At 43.6% G+C, this 17,348-nt stretch overlaps 1 protein-coding gene across 2 annotated transcripts in view; it reads left to right on the forward strand.

Annotated features, from left to right (window-relative positions):
- Positions 1-17,348, forward strand: part of ZZEF1 (zinc finger ZZ-type and EF-hand domain containing 1) — a 146,469-nt gene that overhangs the window by 38,955 nt on the left and 90,166 nt on the right. For both annotated transcript variants that reach the window (XM_010382190.2, XM_030922817.1), the window contains exons 7-11: positions 2,392-2,508; positions 3,392-3,570; positions 5,795-5,893; positions 11,673-11,764; positions 12,403-12,551. In XM_010382190.2, the coding sequence (XP_010380492.2) occupies positions 2,392-2,508; positions 3,392-3,570; positions 5,795-5,893; positions 11,673-11,764; positions 12,403-12,551 (636 nt within the window). The remainder of the gene's footprint in view (positions 1-2,391; positions 2,509-3,391; positions 3,571-5,794; positions 5,894-11,672; positions 11,765-12,402; positions 12,552-17,348) is intronic.

A 17,348-nucleotide genomic window follows, 5' to 3' on the forward strand; every position in this document is an offset into this window, starting at 1 on the left:
ATCACTTGATTAAAGTGGTTTTTGCCAGACTTTTCCATTGCAAAATAATTATTTTTCACTTCATAATTAATGTGTTGAAGATGGTACTTTGAGACTGTGTAAATATCTCATTCCTCATCAAAACTTTATATTAGTGGATTCCTGTTTATGCACTAGATGATAGTCAGCTGCAGTTTTAATGCTTATATTATCCTGGAGTTGGCTGGTGGCAACCCCTTCAGTCTGGCTTGTGTGTCCTTTTGACATGCCTCATTATTCTTGGAATGCTTCCATATGTTCTGACACAAGATATTCCAGGCTTATCTTGAATGTTCCCTGCATTAGTCCTGGAATCAGCCATTTTTCTGAATCAGGGCTCTCTAGGTGGAGATCTACCTGCCTTGGCCTCCCAGAGTGCAGAGATTACAGGCATGAGCCACCGTGCCCATCCTATTTCTTTATTTGTGACTCCCTTCTCTGATACTAAGAAACTTGCTTCCCATCATCCTTGATACGTTTTCATACTTACTGAGTTCTCCTCTATGTAACCAGTGTCCCATTGTCCCTGTCCTTGCATGGACACCCTCCCTATCCCATTCCTGCTCCAGCATCTTTTGCAGACCTGCTGCTGTGGCTACCCTTGCACAGATGCCCTTCTTATCTTCCTTGAGTTCCTATAGCCTGTGCCAGCCCACCCTTCTTGCCCCACTTGGTGCCTGCATTCCATATTAGGCCATACCTTTGTGAAGATACCTTTCTCACCCTGCTCAGGCTCTAAAACCTCACTGTAGGCCACCATGACTACTCCCCTTACTCCCCAGACACATACAGATGCCAACGTTGCACAGCCCCACCTTATGGACTGGATTTTCAGGAAAAGGAAGAGGTTTTTACGTTATTTTTTTGAAGATGTGGCAAGTGGTTGAAGAATGGACAGATTTTAAAGTTTGTGTCCCTACTCAGTTTTACTAGTTCATCTGCAATGATATTTTCATGCACTCCTGCCTTGTTAAGATTAGTGATCTAAATCTATTTTAAAATAAAGATTTATTGAAAAAATATCAATGAGGAAAAGTAGGTAAGGAAAAGAATATTTTGGGACAGAAGTGTTTGCCTGTATCAGTGGAAATACAGTCAGTAAATGACTGCATACTACTTGTGTGCATTAGCCCTCACTGATCAGCTGCACCTGTGTGCAGCTGCCATGTTTGTGCAACCCAAAAACAGCTCATTGTGTAGACAGGAGCAGAACTAGGGCAGAGTATGAGCTGACACAGTGTTAGCTTTGCTGTATTGTCTCTCTTTTGAAATGTAGAAATGAAATTGTTTCAGGGATTTTCATTACCATTATCATTAAGCGACTAAGTTGTAGAATTTTGAGTTATTTTTGGTACATTCACAGAATACCTTGAAATTTTTCATGGTACACTCACTCACCTAGCACAGTTGCTGGCACACAGTGGGGCTCAGAAGTCATTTGTTGCATACATTTTTGATGACTGGTAACCTAGAGGAGGTAAAGCTATTGGGGGATTCAGAAAGATACATGTAAGCAAAGACAAGAAAAGGGAAACATTAAAACAGACATGAAGGTGGGAAGGCCAAGAAACATGGCAGGAATGGAGATGGTGATGGGCTAATCTGTTTAGGAAAACATGAAATTCATGACACCTCTTTAGATGCCATAGATCTTCAGATCCTAGGTATACAATTTTCTTCTTTTTTCCCCTATTGCTGCTGAACAAATTATAAAATAAGTTTTCTACTGAGCCACAAGCTGTTCTGCCTCTTGGGTCAGTTTTTCTAACACTACTTAACATGAAAGCTGGATTCCAGAGAGTTGAATAAGCTTTATTCCACAGAGGGAAGTAGAACTCCTAAAAGAAAGAAAGAAACAAATAAACACAAAACCCTATCAAACTACTTAGCACTATGACTCCTGGGCAAAAAAAGCTAGTTTAGGCCAGGCACGGCGACTTATGCCTGTAATCCCAGCACTTTGGGAGGCTGAGGTGGGTGGATCACGAGGTCACGAGTTCAAGCCCAGCCTGGCCGAGATGGTGAAACCCCATCTCTACTAAAAATACAAAAAAATTAGCCGGGTTTGGTGGCAGACTCCTGTAATACTAGCTACTCAGGAGGGTGAGGCAGGAGAATAGCTTGAACCTAGGAGGTGGAGGTTGCAGTGAACCGAGATCGTGCCACTGCGCTTCATCCTGGATGACAGAGGGAGATTCTGTCTCAAACACAACACAACAAAACAAAACAAAGAAGGGGCCAGTTTATATTGTGTGCCAGCTTCTCTGTGGGAACACTGTCTGTTTATAAGGGATTAGTCAAAACAAGCTTGTAACAGTTTATTTTTTGTCTAAATTCAGTCTGGTTTTCTGATTTTACATTTTCCTCTTCTAGGAAGGCACTGCGGCACATGCCTCCACTCTCTCTCTCACCAGGATCTACAGATTTCTCAACTTTCCTCTCTCCTAATGTGCTGGAAGAAGTGGACAGTTTCCTCATAAGGATAACTAGGTAAAATCAAGGCTGATGAGGGTAAACTCTGTGAGGAATGGAGTGCGTATATGCTTGTTAAGTCTTTAAAAAATATATGTTAATCTTTTAACCGTCACCACTAAAAATGTTTGCTTTTTAGTAGCTAAAGAGAAAGTGGCATAATAGTTCACTCATCTAAACTCCATTATTTAGCAATATCACCTGACCTGAAGAATTGGGGAGGCGGGGGAGGGGTGTTGCAGGGCCCAAGGGGAGTAGTCCTGTGATCCTGATAGAACAGAAGGCTCAAAGTCCAACTGGCATAGCCTTCCCTCACTCAGAACCTGCTGACCTTCACATGCAGGTCCAGGGAGCCTGATTACCTGTAGAACTAGGAAGGGGCGCCTGGATAGCTTGATAGAAGAGACCGCTTTGTGTGGGGACACTCAGTTCTGCCTCAGTGAGCCCTGAGGACATTACTGCATTAGAGGACAAAACAGTCCCTGAGCCATCTAGACAGTTTTTAACGTTTCAGTGTAATGTGTTTAAATTAAAGGCAAAGAAGTATAATTCAGTGGTAATACATTTTTGGTACTTCAAGCATAAACCCTCAACTCTCTGGCCAAGTCAACTCATTACCCAAGGCTTCTTAATAGCAGAGGCCTATTAGAGTAGCTTGTTGGTATTACTTAATATTTAAAGATTAAAGGTTATAGAAGTGAGGCTTTCATTCCCTGGCTCTCTGGATTGATTTAATTTTTCCTTAGGTTATCTTAAGGTATTTTGAAAAATATTTCTGATAAACCTGTAGAAAGCATATGGCAGGTTAATGTTACTTGTGGTGATCACTTCCATGGGGTTTGAGCCACCTGGATTTTTTCATGTTTTTAAGAAGTGAAAAGTTTTTGCTCTTTGCTTATAGCTGCTGTTCTACCCCAGAGGTAGAACTGACTCTTCTGGCTTTTGCACTTGCAAGAGGAAGTGTTGCCAAAGTGATGAGCTCTCTGTGCACCATCACTGACCATCTGGACACACAATATGATGCCTCATCCCTCATACTGTCCATGGCGTCAGTCAGACAGAACCTGCTCCTCAAATATGGTAAATATGGTAAAACATGGGGGTGATGGAAATGTCAACAGTGGACAAATCATAAAGCCGTTCTTTGCCATATGACCTTCTGGTATCTTCTCATCTTTTTGGGTTGTTATAGTTACACCATGATTCCTGGATGAGCATATCCTCTGAGTATCAGACCTTACTAGGATTGGCAGGGAGAAGGGGGATTTTGGTTCGTTTATGTGATGGCAGTATCACCAGAAGAGGACACTTGAGTGTCCACAAGGCTGTGCTCCCACAGTCTGCTTGCAGAATTACTCAGGTCTGGTGGCCACTTGAACACAGCCATCTTTGGTAAAGTACTGAAGTGTCTCATTGTGTAGGCCAACAGGGTTGGAGTAGTTCTTACCTGTTGGAGGGAGGAAGCTAGCCAAGATACGGTGCAAAGGAATCTTTGTCTTAGAATGCATCCCTCTGCATTCCCGTGATAGCTGCGCTGAAGGATTTGGACACCTGTCTGCCACGCTTTCCCCTCTTGGGCCTAGCAGTAATTCCTATGAGCATTTTTCTGCTAAACTAGGATGGGGCCTTATCATCCCTCTCAACACAGGAGCCCATAAAGTTACTCCCAAAGGACTGCAGTGCAGCACTTCCTCTTGCGAGTGCAGCCTTCCTGGACTCCACAGTGTATAGTATTGGGTCTCATCCTGTTTGCAATATTACAGTGATATTTTTGCCATTTTACTTATTTACTTACTTATTTTGAGAGAGAGTGTCTTGCTGTGTTGCACAGATTGGAGTGCAGTGGCATGATCACAGCTCACTGCAGCCTTGATCTCCTAGGCTCAAGTGATCCTCCTGCATCACTCTCCCAAGTACCTGGGACCACAGGTGCATGCCAGCATACCTAGTTAATTTTTAAAATTTTTTGTAGAGATTGGGTCTCACTATGTTGCCCAAGCTGGTCTCCTAGGCTAAAGCAGTCCTCCCACCTTGGCCTCTTAAATTCCTGGGACTACAGGCGTGAGCTACCACACCTGGCCTCTGCCGTGATGTTTCTACCTTTGTCTTAATATGACTGACTTAATGGCTTCTTTGTATGTTATTTTTATTTTTATTTTATTTATTTATTTATTTATTTTTTGAGACAGAGTCCTGCTCTGTCACCCAGGTTGGAGTGCAGTGGCATAATCTCAGCACACTGAGACCTCCACCTCCCAGGTTCAAGTGATCCTCTCGCCTCAGCTTCCTGAGTAGCTGGGACTATAGGCATGCACCACCACACCTGGCTAATTTGAAAAATTTTTTTTTAGAAATGAGCTCTCCCAGTGTTGACCATGCTGGTCTCAAACTCCTGGACTCAAGCAGTCCTCCCACCTCAGCCTTCCAAAATGCTGGGATTTACAGGCATGAGCCACGACGCCCAGCCTGTTTAATTTTTTTTTTCTTTTGCCTGTTTAAATTTTAAAGTTAGACATTTGATGTCCTATAAATCTAGTTTCCTCCCTAAATTTTGAAAAGTTATTTTCTTGGGTGGTTGAGGGTTGCACTAGTGAACAGCCCAGAGCAGGCATGGCTGGGTAGAAGGGATAGCAGGTAGTGTCTGGAAGCTGAACAGAATTTAGACTGATGGTTGTTCAGGCAGGGAGCAGTGGATAGGAAGGAATGGGGTAATGTTCTAGTTCTAGGTCACATCATAGGTGAACGGGTGTTCATTATATTATTAAAACAAAAGGAGAACATTTTCAGATCATCATAGCAAAAGATAATTTATATGTATATATAAATTATATATTTTTTGCCAAGTGTTCTGAAAAAGTTGATTTTTCTAATTCTTGAAACAGAAATTTTGCCTGAAGAGATGATTTAAAGAAACAAGACCTAAAATATTTTATATTTAAATGCAATTGTAATAAAGTTAATTATTGGTTCCAAAGCAGTATCTTAGGAATCACCCCCCCCAAATATGTTCCATCTGTGCTATCAACCTGTATCTTATAATGTCCTTTTTTCAGAACAAGGATTGTTCTAGAAAGCTGTCCTTGGGATCACTCAGGGACATAGCTGTACTTTGTCTCTTTCAGGAAAGCACAAAGGGATGGTGTCAACTTTTGTCTAATATTGCTGCTCTATTTCAGCTTTTAAACAGAGAGATTTTTAGTTGGCAGTCTGAGTAGCCACAGGACTCTGTTTCCACACATAGGTGTGCTAGTTTCCAGTTCTTCATATTTTGGCTTAAAGCTTGCTTTTCCTTTTCTTTGGTCAGGTAAACCTCTCCAGTTGACTCTTCAGGCATGTGATGTCAAAGGAAAAGAAGATAAGTCTGGACCCGAAAACCTCCTTGTTGAACCATGGACAAGGGATGGTGAGTGGTGGGTCTGTCTGTCTCTAGTGTGCTCGAGAGACAGGAGTCAGCTGTGTGAAAGCACACTCTGGGCTTTGGAATGTCCGAGGCGTGCAGTCTTCAACTTTAGGTTGTTTCTCAGTTGGCAGTGGTTCCTGAACAATTTGTGTGGTTTTGTTGTAATCTGCCTAGGTGTCAATGACCTATAACAACTTAGAGGTATTTGAGAGCCTGAAGTTTTGAAAAGCAAGGATTCTTTCTCTTGGAATATAAAAAGTTACTGTTTTTTTTTTTTTTTTTGAAAGGGAGTCTCGCTCTGTTGCCCAGGCTGGAGTGCAGTGGCCGGATCTCAGCTCACTGCAAGCTCTACCTCCCGGGTTGACGCCATTCTCCTGCCTCAGCCTCCCGAGTAGCTGGGACTACAGGCGCCCACCACCTCGCTGGCTAGTTTTTTTGTATTTTTAGTAGAGATGGGGTTTCACTGTGTTAGCCAGGATGGTCTCGATCTCCTGACCTCGTGATCTGCCCGTCTTGGTCTCCCAAAGTGCTGGGATTACAGGCTTGAGCCACCACGCCCGGCCTGTTTTTTTTTTTAATCGATTTTTCAGTTCCAGTTGTCTTTCCATTGTGTTATCTTCAGGTAGTAGGTGCTACAGCAGGTCAGTAGCCCTTCACTACTGACTGAAAACATTGTTTAAGAAGGGTATTTCCAGGCTGGGTGCGGTGACTCACGCCTATAATCCCAGTGCTTTGGGAGGCCAAGGCAGGAGGATCGCTTGAGGCCAGGAGTTCAAGACCAGCCTCGCCAACATGGTGAAACCCCATCTCTAATAAAAGACTACAAAAATTAGCCTGTTGTGGTGGCAGGGCGCCTGTAATTCCAACTACTTGAGAGGCTGAGGCGTGAGAATCACTTGAATCTGAGTGGTAGAGGTTGCAGTGAGCTGAGATCCTGCCTCTGCCTTTCAGCCTGGGTGACAGAGCGAGACTCTGTTTCAAAAAAACAAAACAAAACAAAGAAGAGTATTTCCAGATATAGCTGATCTAGTTTTTGAGTGTCTAGAGGAAGCCTCACTTTTCCTAGTGTCAACATAATAATTGCTGATGTGCTTTTCATCTTTGCTGCAGGCTCCTTCCTTATCTCGTGATAAGGTGTTTGTGAGTCTCTTTCTCATCCGTCTTGTTGGCCGCCTCGTTATTGTCCTCTGTGTCCCTTTTTCCCTCACTGGACTGATTTGAATCTTGCTGATTCGCTAGAGGAAGTGGAATGTTCCAGCAATGATCAGACATTGAAAGGGACTAGCCTTGCTGCTTTGTGTCTGGTTCTCCTCGGCTTTCCTCTCAGCAGTGCGTCCTCCTATATTCTCAGTGGTTGCCTCTTCTCTGTCCTGTTTCCCGTATTCATTCTCAGCACTCATGGAGTCCAGACCCTGGGAGAACATGCTTTTCCCAGCTGCACCTCCTCTCCTCAATGCTCCTCTTCAGCAGTAGATACTTAAACCAGATTGTTTCCCTACTGTCTTCCCTGAGCAGCTCAGCCTCTGCAGAAACGTTTTCTTTATTGCATCCATCTCCAGCCATACTGAAGGCCATGACTGGCTGTGAGGCTCCTGCCATCCAAAGTGGGTGGGGCTGGGAGGAGGTGGTGTTAACTTCTTGTCCCTGTCCCTTCCCCTCACCCAAGAAAGCCAAGACTACCCTGCCAAAGGCCCTCTGCATTTTTCCTTCACTTGCTGAAGATTTGGAATTTTTGTTCCTGGAGCATGTGAGGATGTGCATTTTTTCTTTCTTTCTTTCTTTCTTTCTTTCTTTCTTTCTTTCTTTCTTTCTTTCTTTCTTTCTTTCTTTCTTTCTTTCTTTCTTTCTTTCTTTCTTTCTTTCTTCTCTCTCTCTCTCTCTCTCTCTCTCTCTTTCTTTTCTTTTCTTTTCTTTTCTTTCTTTCTTTCTTTCTTTCTTTTCTTTCTTTTCTCTTCCTTATTTGTTTTTTTGAGACGGGGTCTTGCTGTATCGCCCAGGCTGGAGTGCAGTGGCGCGATCTCAGCTCACGGCATTCTCCACCTCCCGGGTTCACGCCATTCTCCTGCCTCAGCCTCCTGAGTAGCTGGGACTACAGGCGCCCACCACTGAGCCTGGCTAATTTTTTTATTTTTAGTAGAGATGGGGTTTCACTGTGTTAGCCAGGATGGTCTCCATCTCCTGACCTCGTGAGCCACGGCACCTGGCTGAATGTGGATTTTTAACACTGTTCATGGGCATTTCTCCTGGTAGTAGATTTTGCAGCTCTTGTGCCTGGTCTGATTTGAATATTTTGTTATTATCCCTGTGTCTTTTACCTACCCAGTTCTCCTTCCTGCTTTTTCCCCTCCTTAGATTGAGTGGGTTTTAAAAATCTAGCTGTAGTTTGTGGATTTGCTTTTTGCCATGTGCCTGAGAAGCACAAGGGTGGGATGTGAATGGGTGTGGGGAGCACTGGGTTCCTCCTGCTTCCTCCCTTCAGCCATCACTATCTGCTGCTTGTAACTCAGGTTTGGTGTTGGTCTGTCTTGCTGCACTGCAAAAAGTAACCCTTAAGAGACAGACAAGAGGAAAGTACTCATGGCCAGAGCTGTTGGGTTTGGGGGTGATTTTTTCTTCCCCTTGTTGGAGTAAAAGCTCTTCTCATGGGTACACGTCTGGTTCTCCAACTGTGGGGAAGTACCTTTTTTGGACAAGTGCCACTGCAGGGCCCACAGAATGCCCAGAGAACTCAAACGCTGATACTTCAGGGGGCTAACGTTCCTGGCAGTCACCACTGTCACTGGATCTGGTATTTTAAAGGAATACTGGGTGCTACTGATAGGAACAGAAGTGGTAGATTTATTAAATCCTTTAAATCTAATTAGTTATTTTTTTTTCCCTGTCATCTAAAAAGAATAAATTTGCCAAGTGGAGGGCAGGGTGTCAAAACTTGTAGATTTAAAATACCACAGTTCAGCTGGGTGCAGTGGCTCACACCTGTAATCCCAGCACTTAGGGAGGCCAAGGCAGGCGGATCACCTGAGGTCAGGAGTTCGAGAACAGTCTGGCCAACGTGGTGAAACCCCATCTCTACTAACAATAGAAAAATTAGCCAGGCATGGTGGCAGGCACTTGTCCCAGCTACTTGGGAGGCTAAGGCAGGAGAATTTGCTTGAACCCGGCAGGCAGAGGTTGCAGTGAGCTGAGATTGCACCATTGCACTCCCACCTGGGTGACGAGCGAAACTCTGTCTCAAAAAAAAAAAAAAAAAAATCACAGTCAAACCTGTGAGCTAGGCTGGGCACAGTGACTCATGCCTGTAACCCCCACACTTTGGGAGGCAGAGGTGGAAGGATTGCCTGAGGCCAACAGTTTGAGACCAGCCTAGGCAACATAGTGAGACCCAGTCACTACAAAAAATAAAAAAAAAATGCTGGGCATGGTGGTGTGTGCCTGTGGACCTACTTAGGCTGAGGCAGGAGGATTGTTTGAGCCCAGGAGTTTAAGGCCACAGTGAACTATGATCGCACCACTGCACTCCAGCCTGGGCAGCAGACCGAGACCCTGTGTCTAAAAAACAAAAGTGAAAAATGAAAACAAACACGTGAGCTGGTTTCTTACCAAGAAAAGGAAGCACAGAAGTTTTATTTATTTTTTTAAGGTTTTGTTTTTGTTTTGCCTTTCTGAAAAAATGTAAATGCATATTTGGTGGCAGTGTTATTTTAAAGGAGTCTGTCTGATTCTATTGACTTAAATTATTGCTTCTGCTACTACATTGAGACTAATTAAAATTGCTGATTTATCATTTAACTTTTAGACAGTACTTTAGCCTTTACACAGATTTATTTTAAATAGAGATACCCAGACCTCTGGGAAAAGGTGACAGTTCAATAATTGGGATAGTTTTCAGTATTACTGTTAGTAGAGTTGTGTGAATTTTTGGCAATATGGATTCTTAAAATTGCCTATAGAATTGCTCTTTCATAGAATTAGATCGTGTAGCTCCTGTATGAATTAGAAAAGATTCCTTTGGATTTAATTTTCTTAGTTTTGGTGACACATTTTGCACATTGTCTTTATAAATTTTTGTTTTCTTGAACTCAATGTAATGAAATAGGAAACATGAAATTGGTTTTAGTGTTTTCATTTTGATAGGCAGAATTGTTGAGAACAATTCAGAGTCCCAGAAAAAAAAGCTTATTTAATGCTGAGTTATATCACTTACAGAAGTTTGAAAGAGAAAGGCAACCTTGGGTCTAGCAGAAGATTTTTTCGTGAGTTGTTAAAGGATAATTACCAACAATCAGAAAAGGAAAATAGTGACTGTCATACAAATACAAGTGAACACATGGCATACTTTTAATGTATTTAATTTATTTATTCATTCATTCATTTGAGACAGGATCTCACTCTGCTGCCCAGACTGGAGTGTAGTGTTGTGATAATAGCTGACTGCAACCTCCACCTCTCAGGCTCAAGTGATCCTCCCACCCTGGCCTCCCAAGTAGCTAGGATTGCCGGTGTGCACCACCACCATGCCTGACTGAATGTTTTTTTTTTTTTTTTTTTTGAGATGGAGTCTCACTCTGTCACCTAGGCTAGCTGGAGTGCAATGGTGCGATCTCGGCTTACTGCAACCTCTGCCTCCTAGGTTCAGGCGATTCTCCTGTTTCATCCTCCTGAGTAGCTGGGATTATAAGTGTGTGCCACCATGCCCAGCAAATTTTGTGGTTTTAGTAGAGATGGGGTTTTCACCATGTTGGCCAGGCTGGTCTCGAACTCCTGACCTCAAGTGAACTGCCTGCCTCAGACTCCCAAAGTGCTGGGATTACAGGTGTGAGCCACCACAACCGCCTTGATTTTTTTGTTTTTGTGTGTGTGTGTGTGTGTTTTTTGGTAGAAATGGGGTCTCACCATGCTGCCCAGGCTGGTTTTGAACTCCCAGGCTCAAGTGATCCACTGGCCTCAGCCTCCTAAAGTACTGGGATTACAGGCATGAGCTACTGCGCCTGGCCCAGACTTTTTATTTAGCTCAATTAATGAGGGAACCAGTAAGATGTTACAAACAGTTCTAAGGAGAATTCATAAAATACATGTAGACTAATAGGAATGCTAAAATCCATTTATAAATAGATAGAATATTGATCAGTATCCATAAGGAATAATCAGCAACATTTCCACAGAACCCAGTGTTTAGTTCTGTGGACAGGAATCCCGTGCATCACTACCAGTATTCTACAACTTACCGAACTGTAAAATAGCTTAGAGACCATAAAAGGCAGAGATGACCCAAAGAGCAGGTTGGCTAGGACACCCAGTGATTCTTTTTTTTCCCCCCCATTTCAAAGCCTTTTGTAAACTTTCCTGACAAAGTGTTATAGAAGCTAACTAATCCCTTTCTCAGCCTCTTAGCCAGTAGGCTTCATCAGCCCAGCCAGTCATCAACCATGGTTGTAGGTGTGGCTCAGGAAGACGATTGTGCAGTCTTTTGTTGCTTTGGCTTAAATGTTTTATAAACATTGATTTTCTTATTGTTACCTCAGAGCAGGGCTACCTGTGAGGTGGAGGAAATTGTGCCCTGAGAAAGTCGTACCTGGTCAGTTCTCTGCTTGCCTAGGGGCTTATCATTGGGGTTGCCTCTGTCCAAAGAGGAAATTTTTTCTCTAATTTTCATGAAGATATCAGACCAGTTACCCCTCCCCCCCTCCACCGCCTCAAAGGATATGGTTTGTTTTTGTTAATCTTAGTTCTTAGGGCTGTAAAAATGGGTTAGTTCCCTAACTTGAGTTTTTCCTTTTTTCAGGTTTTCTTACAGAGACTGGAAAAACCAGAGCCAGCACTATTTTTTCTACCGGAACTGAATCTGCCTTCCAAGTTACACAGATAAGAATTATGGTAATTCGCGTGCTACCTTCTTTAAGCAATGTTACTACTTTTGTTTTGTTTTTAATTTTTGTGGGTACATAGTGGGTATATATATTTGTGGGGTACATGAGATGTTTTGATTTAGGCTTACGACGTGAAATAATCATACAGAGAATGAGGATGAGCTATCCATCGCCTCACGCAGTTAGTCTTTGTGTTATAAACAATCCAGTTATACTGTTTTAGTTATTTTTCCATGTACAATTAGGTTATTATTGAATATTACCTTTTATTACATTTCAGAAGTCCACGTCGTTGGTGTTTTGCTTTTTTTTTTTTTTTAAGTCAGACCTATGGCTGACCATGTCATTGGTTTTTCATTGAACATTTAACGATTACTTACTCTGTGTCAGGTCTGTAGCAGAGGGCAGGGACACAAAGATGGATAGATTGTCAAGTCTTTGAAATGGTGAGAATATAAGGATTGAGAAAGTTAAGGAACATTTCTTGGGAAACAGCTTTCGTATTTTTTCAGGGCTTAATATATTTGAAATTTTGTTCATTGGTCTCGTTTTGCTTTAACCTACTTGAATTTAACCATGCTGGAAACAAAGCGGCCACAGGACTTTTGCCTCTTTAATAGACTTCACCCTAATCTCTGTTTCCAGGTTCGACGCGGTGGCATTGGTGCCCAGTGTGGGTTGGTATTTGCTTATAACTCATCTTCTGATAAGTTTTGTGCAGAAGAACACTTCAAAAGATTTGAAAAATATGACAAATGGAAGCTTCAGGAGCTCAGGCAATTTGTAAAAAGCAGGTAAGAAGGTAAAAAAATTGTGTGGAACAAAGATCTACAGAACAAAAGTCTAATAAGAATGTATTCATGCTCACTGGTGAACTATGCTTTCTTGTCTTTATAGAAAAAGTGCCAGTAATCCATCTCAGTGTCCTTAAGCATTCATTGCTTTCTAGCAGCATATCTGAAGATGTGTATGTTAATTTGTTCATAGCCTGTTACTCAGTCCCTTTTGTGACCAGGGGCACACATCTTCACAATGGCTGGGTAATGATCCATCTGTACCTGATTTGTGGACAGCCTGTGATCTGCAGCCATTCCCCAACCCCCCTTCTCCCATTCCTGCTTTTCACAGAAATGTTTATTAAGTACCTACTCTGTGCCAGACCTGATGCTAGGTGCTAAAGATACTGTAATGAGGAAGTTGGCATAGTTCTTGCTTTGTATAGCTTACTGTTTAGCTCAGAAGACAGGTAAGAAAACTTGCAGTATCAACAGTGTTATGAATGTTCTGTAGGGGAGAAAAGGCACTGTGGAGACACAGGGCAGAGCGGTTCTCCTGATCAGAGACATCTTTCTAGAGCAAGTGTTGTTATGCTGTTTATGAAGGATGAGTTGGAGTTGATCGGCCACTGGAAGGAGAATGTCCTAAGCAGAGAGGGCAGCTTCATGGGCCCAGAGGTGAAGCATGGCACATTGAAGGAACGGGCAGGTCCTGCGTTGCTGAGGGATAGTTGGAGGGAGGGTGGTGAGAGATGCAGCTGGAGAGCTGGGAAGGGGCAGGGCATTCAGGGTTTTGTCTCTGTTTCTATAGCCTGAAAGCATTGTGTGAGGGGGCATGTCAAGGGAATGTGTTGAGGCATTTCCAGAAAAGCGAGGGGCTCAACTGCATGTTGTAGAAGCACTGCTCAGGATCGTGTTGTGTGTAGTGAGGACTGGAAGAGCAAGTCTGGAGGCAGCTGGGCTGGGAGGAGGTTGTCACTTATTACCTGGGAAGCCAGAGATGTGGGTGACCCCTGCTAGAGCAGTGGAGAGATGTGGACCGAGAGACCACTTAGAAGGGAGAAGTGACAGGACCTGGTGATTGACTGAACGTAGAGCAGGAGAGGGAAAAAAGCTTCGTCAGCAGTGAATCCTGGCTTTTGGCTTGAGCAGGTGGGGAAATTGGTAGTGCCTTTCTTACCCTGGGGAAAAACAGGTCTGTGGGGAAGGTGATGAGCTCAGATTTTGTTCTGTTGAATTTGAAGTTCTGAGAAACCTTTGAGGTATTCGGTAGCCAATTGGATAAACAGGTCAGGAGCCCGGAAGAGGAGTTTGTGCTGAAGGTACAGATATGAGAGGCATTTAAACAATAACTTAAAATGTAGAAATAGGCCAAGTGCGGTGGCTTATGCATGTAATGCCAGCATTTTGGTAGGCCAAGGTAGGTGGATTTTGAGCCCAGGGGATTGAGACCAGCCTGGGCAACACAGTGAGACCACGTCTCTAAAAAAAACATAAAAATTAGCTGGGCATGGTACCGCATGCCTGTAGTCCCAGTTACTTGTAAGGCTGAGGCGGGAGGATCCCTTGAGCCCTGGAGGTTGAGGCTGCAGTGAACTATCTTCACGCCACTGCACTCCTGCCTGGGTGACAGTGAGATCCTGCCTTAAAAATAGATAGATAGATAGATAGATAGATAGATAGATAGATAGATAGATAGAAGAAATGGAAGAGATCATTCTGCAAGAGTGTGTGAACTGAGAAGAAAAGAGAACTTAGGTCAACAAGAGACACACCAGGCTTTAAGGGGCAACAAGGAAAACTCAGCCAGACAAGCAGCAGGAAAGCCAGGGCCTCATGAAGGAAAGCTGTGTCCTCATGAAGCCAAGGGAAAATAATGTTTGAGGGAATGGGCGGTGGTGTCAGATGTTACCCAGAAGTCAGAAGATAAAGTCTAAAAGTGGATCTGTTGGATGTAGCCACTCGTGCCCCCTTGGAGAAGGTTACCTCCCTTGTTGCTATTAGTAAGCTAAAACAAGAAAACAACAACAACAACAAAACTCAAGGAGCTGAAACCCTGAACTTGCTTACATTATTTCATGGATAATGGATTGCTGGTGTTAATAGAAGTCTTTAAATACCGTCCATTGCAGTGCCACTTGAGCTTCAGTGTGCATACACATCAGCCAGGGAATTTGTGAAAATGCACATTCTGAGTTAGGGGCTCTGGCTGGGGTCTGAGACTTAGATTTCTAACAGTCTCTCAGGGGATTCTGATGCTACCTGTCCCTGGACCATACTTGAAATCGTAAGAATCTAGAATGAGTCGCTCTTCTTGCTGCAATTCCTTTAGCAGCATTCCTGACAAAGGCTCGATCAACCTGTCTACAATGCTGTTGATGGAAAACTCACCACGTATCACGCACTTCAGGAACCAGAAGCTGTTCAGTTGAAATCCACATTTGTAATGTCTCTTCCATGGCCTTCATTTCAGCCCTCTAATGGATTTGAACAAATGTCCTTCACTCCTGAAATCTCCCTTCCATTACATGTGGGTGCCTTTGTAAACACTGCTTTTCTTTTTAAATAATAGCTAGAGATGACACTGGGTTTTAAGCAGCCATGTCCTACTCTTGGAACAAAGTAAAATAGGTCATTTCCCCTAAACCTGCTGTTAAACAAGGTCTACTATGTGCCAGGCCTGATGCTAGGTGCTAAAGATACTGTAATGAGGAAATTTGCATAGTTCTTACACAGGATGATTTTTTTTAACCTAAATACAGGCCTATTCGCCTCTCTCTCAATGATTTTAGCTCCTGATTCCAGCCTGAATGACTCTTAAATCCTGATTTTGTTGGCCTACATATTCACCAGTCCCTCTCCAGTATGGAAATCAAAATGTTAATGTGCATGCATTTTCTTTTTGCCTTTTTTTTGGTCATATCCCCTTGGTTAGGCGTTGGTCAGTCAGCATGCTCCAGGGTCAGCAGTTGGTGCTGTGCATACGTAAGAGGACTGGTATTCAACTCTCTTCCATCTTGCCTACTGTGTAGTGCAGTGTAGGGAACAAGACTGCTTCTCTCTGTTCTCTGACACCCTGTCAGCTTTCTGCATCTCGAAGATTTCCTTGACAACTTGCAAAGAGTAGATTAAAAAATCTTCAAGCTTATGATAATGATGAAACTCATTAATATGGTTTTGGGTTAAGAGAATACCATTTCCCATTAGGGTTAACTGTATCATGAAAGGTTTATGCCAAGAAAGACTTACGTTAAGAAGGGACATTTTGCCGGGCACGGTGGCTCACGCCTGTAATCCTAGCACTTTGGAAGGCCGAGGCGGGTGGATCATTTGAGGTCAGGACTTGAGGTCAGAAACCAGCCTGGCCAAGATGGTGAAACCCCATCTCTACTAAAAATACAAAAAAATTAGCTGGGTGTGGTGGCAGGCGCCTGTAATCCCAGCTACTTGGGAAGCTGAGGCAGGAGAATCTTTTGAACCTGGGAGGTGGAGGCTGCAGTGAGCCAAGATTGTGCCACTGCACTCCAGCCTGGGTGACAGAGCGAGACTCCATCTCAAAAAGAAAAAAAAAAAAAGAAGGGACATTTTTTCTCTCTGTTACAGAACTTACTCTGGATTGTCTTCTTGCCATAATTCCCTCTTTTTGGTAGTTTTACCCATATAGAATACTGATGTGTCACCAGCTTGGTGGCTATATCACAGACTGAATAGTGGAAAGTTTTAGGAATGTTACTTGAAAAAAACTGTTCTTTTTCTCCTTCTTCTTTATTTATATATTTATTATTATTTTTTTTTTTTGGAAGCGGAGTTTCGCTCTTGTTATCCAGGCTGGAGTGCTGTGGCACAATCTTGGCTCACTGCAGCCTCCGCCTCCTGGGTTCAAGTGATTCCCCTACTTCAGCCTCCCGAGTGGCTGGGATTACAGGCGTGCGCCACCACGCCTGGCTAATTTTGTATTTTTAGTAGAGATGGGGTTTCTTCATGTTGGTCAGGCTGGTCTCGAATTCCTGACTTCAGGTGATCTGCCTGCCTAGGCCTCCCAAAGTACTGGGATTACAGGTGTGAGCCACCGTGCCCGGCCTTATTCGTGTATTTTTTTGAGATGGAGACTTGCTCTGTCACCCAGGCTGGAGTGCAAGTGGCATGATCTCAGCCCACTGAAACCTCCGCCTCCCGGGTTCAAGTGATTCCCCTGCCTCAGCCTCCCGAGTAGCTGAGATTACAGGTGTGTACCACCATGCCTAGCTGATTTTTTGTGTTTTTAGTAGAGACGAGGGTCACCGTGTTTACCAGACTGGTCTCAAACTCCTGACCTCAAGTGATCCACTTGCCTCACCTTCCTAAAGTGCTTACAGGTGTGAGCCATCGTGCCTGGCACTTCTTAGTTATTTAATTCCTGAAAAAGGAATAGCATTTAAGCATTCAGCTTTTAAAAAGAAGTGGCATATAGTTGTATCTCTTCAGCCTTAAGGCTAGAATGTTTTTCTGAAAGGACTTCTTAAGAAACAGACAAGAGGCCGGGCGTGGTGGCTCAAGCCTGTAATCCCAGCACTTTGGGAGGCCGAGACGGGCGGATCACGAGGTCAGGAGTTCGAGACCATCCTGGCTAACACGGTGAAACCCCGTCTCTACTAAAAAATACAAAAAAAAGCTAGCCGGGCGAGGTGGCTGGCGCCTGTAGTCCCAGCTACTCGGGAGGCTGAGGCAGGAGAATGGCGTCAACCCGGGAGGCGGAGCTTGCAGTGAGCTGAGATCCGGCCACTGCACTCCAGCCTGGGCGACAGCCAGACTCCCTCTCAAAAAAAAAAAAAAAAA

Source organism: Rhinopithecus roxellana, chromosome 19 (genome assembly GCF_007565055.1).
Source record: "Rhinopithecus roxellana isolate Shanxi Qingling chromosome 19, ASM756505v1, whole genome shotgun sequence".
Taxonomy (NCBI): Eukaryota; Metazoa; Chordata; class Mammalia; order Primates; family Cercopithecidae; genus Rhinopithecus; species Rhinopithecus roxellana.